The following is a 2,770-nucleotide window of genomic DNA, read 5'->3' as shown; positions in this document are numbered from 1 at the left end:
ATTGGGCCGAGATAAAAGGACAGGCCCGCACTATTCACCCGTTTTGGACCAGATTTCAAATCTTCCAAAAAACCTAAGATTTTATTTCTGCATTGAGTTTTGCACCCGGGATTTGAAGGTTAATTCCCTAACTTGCCCTCGTTGTTGACGTGTCAAGTGGCGGACTACACTCCATCTTCTTCGTCTGTGAAGAGAAAATTGGATTCACTTTCTCATTCAATTTTCAGAGCGGCGGGTCGTCGGAAGGGATAACGCATCCAAAAATTGCTTGGAAAGAGGCCGTAAAATCCTTTTCATCTTTTCCTTCCCCATGTAAGGCTCTTCATTTTCCTTTGATTTAATTTGAGCTTTTTCCTCATCCAAAATGAAGATCTATATATTCTTCTACCGTCGAAGAATATGTTAGGGATTCTTCGACATCACATATCAATTTTTGTGTATTTTGTGAATTTGTTGAGTGAATCTAGAAACGTGACCTGAAAATCCAATTTTTTCAAATTTCCACAGATCTGGAACTCGATCGGCATCATAAAACACAGAACTGCGTTGTAGGTAATTTTGTCTTGGGGATTTCTCATTTTGGTAGATGTTTCTATGTCAATGGGTCACCAAATAAAGCTTTAACTACTACGAAAATGTCGAAGTGTATTGAATGCATTTCCATTGATATGCCCTTTATTTGAATGTATGTCCACAGCTGTGCAGCTCGGGAAGCGACGTCGACTTCACATCCGCAGGCTAGGTATTGGCTGGAATCTTATTCTTCTTTTATACATGTTCAAATATGAAACTGTACTATATTTGTGGTTTGTTTCTGATTGTCCATCTATAAATGTTGTCCCAGACGATGATTGTTCAAGTAGTCTATGATTTGATTATATGTTATCAATCTTGCCTCATTTTGTATGTAATTCATTGATGATGTCGTTTTGCTTAAATCTTGTTAACCGAATCTAAACCTCAGTGGGAAGCCGTAAACTGAGGTTCTTTTTTTATGTTATATAAAGTATATTAATTTCGTTGCAGCAAAATTATCTTGTGTGAACTTAATTGACCGGAAGATGAGGCACCCAAATGCCAATAATGCTTGGCTATGTCAGTTGATTGAGGATATTATGTCCATATTTCGGAGGAGACTATTCTGCTTATGCATAGGTATCTGAGGGCTCGCACAGTCCGTTCGAGGCGTCAAATCCTCGATACGGCTAAACGGTACAATGTGATTTGTAGGGTACCTAGACAACTACATAGAATTGACCGTCTATTTCATTTGAGTGATGCAAACTGTGTTGAGAATATACGAATGGATCGTAACACATTCGCACGTCTGTGTTATCTTCTCACTGAGCGTGGTGGGCTGCACGCCGGCAAGGTCGTTGGGGTGGAGGAACAAGTTGCCATGTTTCTTGGAGTTCTTGCACACCACAAAAAGAATAGGGTCGTTAAGTTTGAGTTTTGGAGGTCGGGGGCCACTGTTTCATACTATGTAAACAAGGTCTTATGTGCTGTTTTGTCATTTCCTTGCAAAACCTACACCAGTCAGCGACGATTGTGCTGATAATCGATGGAAGTGGTTCAAGGTATCCTTTGTGTCCATATTCTACATCATGTTCTGATATTCGTTTATTTGACATAGATTTCACATGGTTGCAGGCTGTCTAGGTGCTTTGGACGGCACACATATACCCGTGTTAGTGAGTAGCATAGACAAACCCCGTTACCGGTCTCGGAAGGGGCAAATAGCTACAAACACACTAGCTGTCTGTGACCGTAACATGCAATTCGTGTATGTCCTTCCAGGATGGGAGGGGTCAGCTGGAGACTCTCGTGTGTTGAGGGATGAGGTGTCAAGGCAAAATGGACTAAAAGTCCCAAAAGGTCTTTCATTGTCCCTAGTGATTATTATGAATATAGTTCATTTGTTATGAAAATTATAATCTCATTCGTTGTATTTAATGTCGAATATATTTCAGGATGCTATTACTTGTGCGATAACGGTTATGCCAACAGCAATGGGTTCCTAACACCTTTTAGGGGTGTTAGGTATCACCTCAAGGAATGGGGTCCGGGTACTGAGGCGCCGCAGAATTCAATTGAACTTTTTAATATGCGTCATATCAAGGCGCGTAATGTTATAGAGCGTGCTTTTGCCGTGTTAAAGATGTGTTGGGGGATCCTTCGTAGTCCGTCCTTTTATCCAATTAAAACTCAGATCCGGCTAATAATGGCTTGCTTCTTGTTGCATAACTTCATCCGCCGTGAGATGCCCATAGATCCGATAGAAGCCGAGCTAGATGGTGCCCAGTACAACCCAATACATGAAGATAAGGTCATTGGTACACAGATTGTTGAGTCCATTGAGCCAACCACCAACTGGACCCAATTACGAGAGAACATTGCAACAGAAATGTGGATGAATAGATGATTTGGAATATGTTATTGACTTTATGTTCTATCATTATCACTTCAAACATTATCCATCTCTATTATATTTTGTGTGTATGTGTTGTCCATTTTACTTGTTATGTTTGCACTTCTCTATTTTAAAATCACTTATATATATTTCATTTTTTTTATTAATTTAATACATAGACCGTGCATTTCAAAAAGTAGAATATGGATCCAAAAAAAAAATTGGTAACTTTTATTTATATTTTTTGAAGTAATAGCATATCACAATTATAAAATCTATGAAAATGCAAAGTTATTTTTTTTTATTGCAAGAAGCTAATTGACAAATACTAAAGAATGAAACAAATCACTTTTACAC

At 38.8% G+C, this 2,770-nt stretch overlaps 1 protein-coding gene across 1 annotated transcript; it reads left to right on the top strand.

Moving 5' to 3' along the window:
* The first annotated feature begins 228 nt into the window (after positions 1-228).
* On the top strand, positions 229-2,472 carry LOC125209936. The gene is made up of 7 exons (XM_048109510.1): positions 229-312; positions 508-552; positions 698-742; positions 1,027-1,580; positions 1,654-1,694; positions 1,801-1,878; positions 1,974-2,472. The coding sequence occupies exons 4-7, from the start codon at positions 1,501-1,503 to the stop codon at positions 2,423-2,425; spliced, it is 651 nt and encodes a 216-aa protein (XP_047965467.1). The 5' UTR covers positions 229-312; positions 508-552; positions 698-742; positions 1,027-1,500; the 3' UTR covers positions 2,426-2,472.
* Positions 2,473-2,770: the final 298 nt, after the last annotated feature.

The sequence above is a fragment of the Salvia hispanica genome, chromosome 3, assembly GCF_023119035.1.
Source record: "Salvia hispanica cultivar TCC Black 2014 chromosome 3, UniMelb_Shisp_WGS_1.0, whole genome shotgun sequence".
NCBI lineage: Eukaryota > Viridiplantae > Streptophyta > Magnoliopsida > Lamiales > Lamiaceae > Salvia > Salvia hispanica.
The sequence above is the reverse complement of the archived record's forward strand: the minus strand, read 5'-3'. Positions and strand labels throughout refer to the sequence as shown.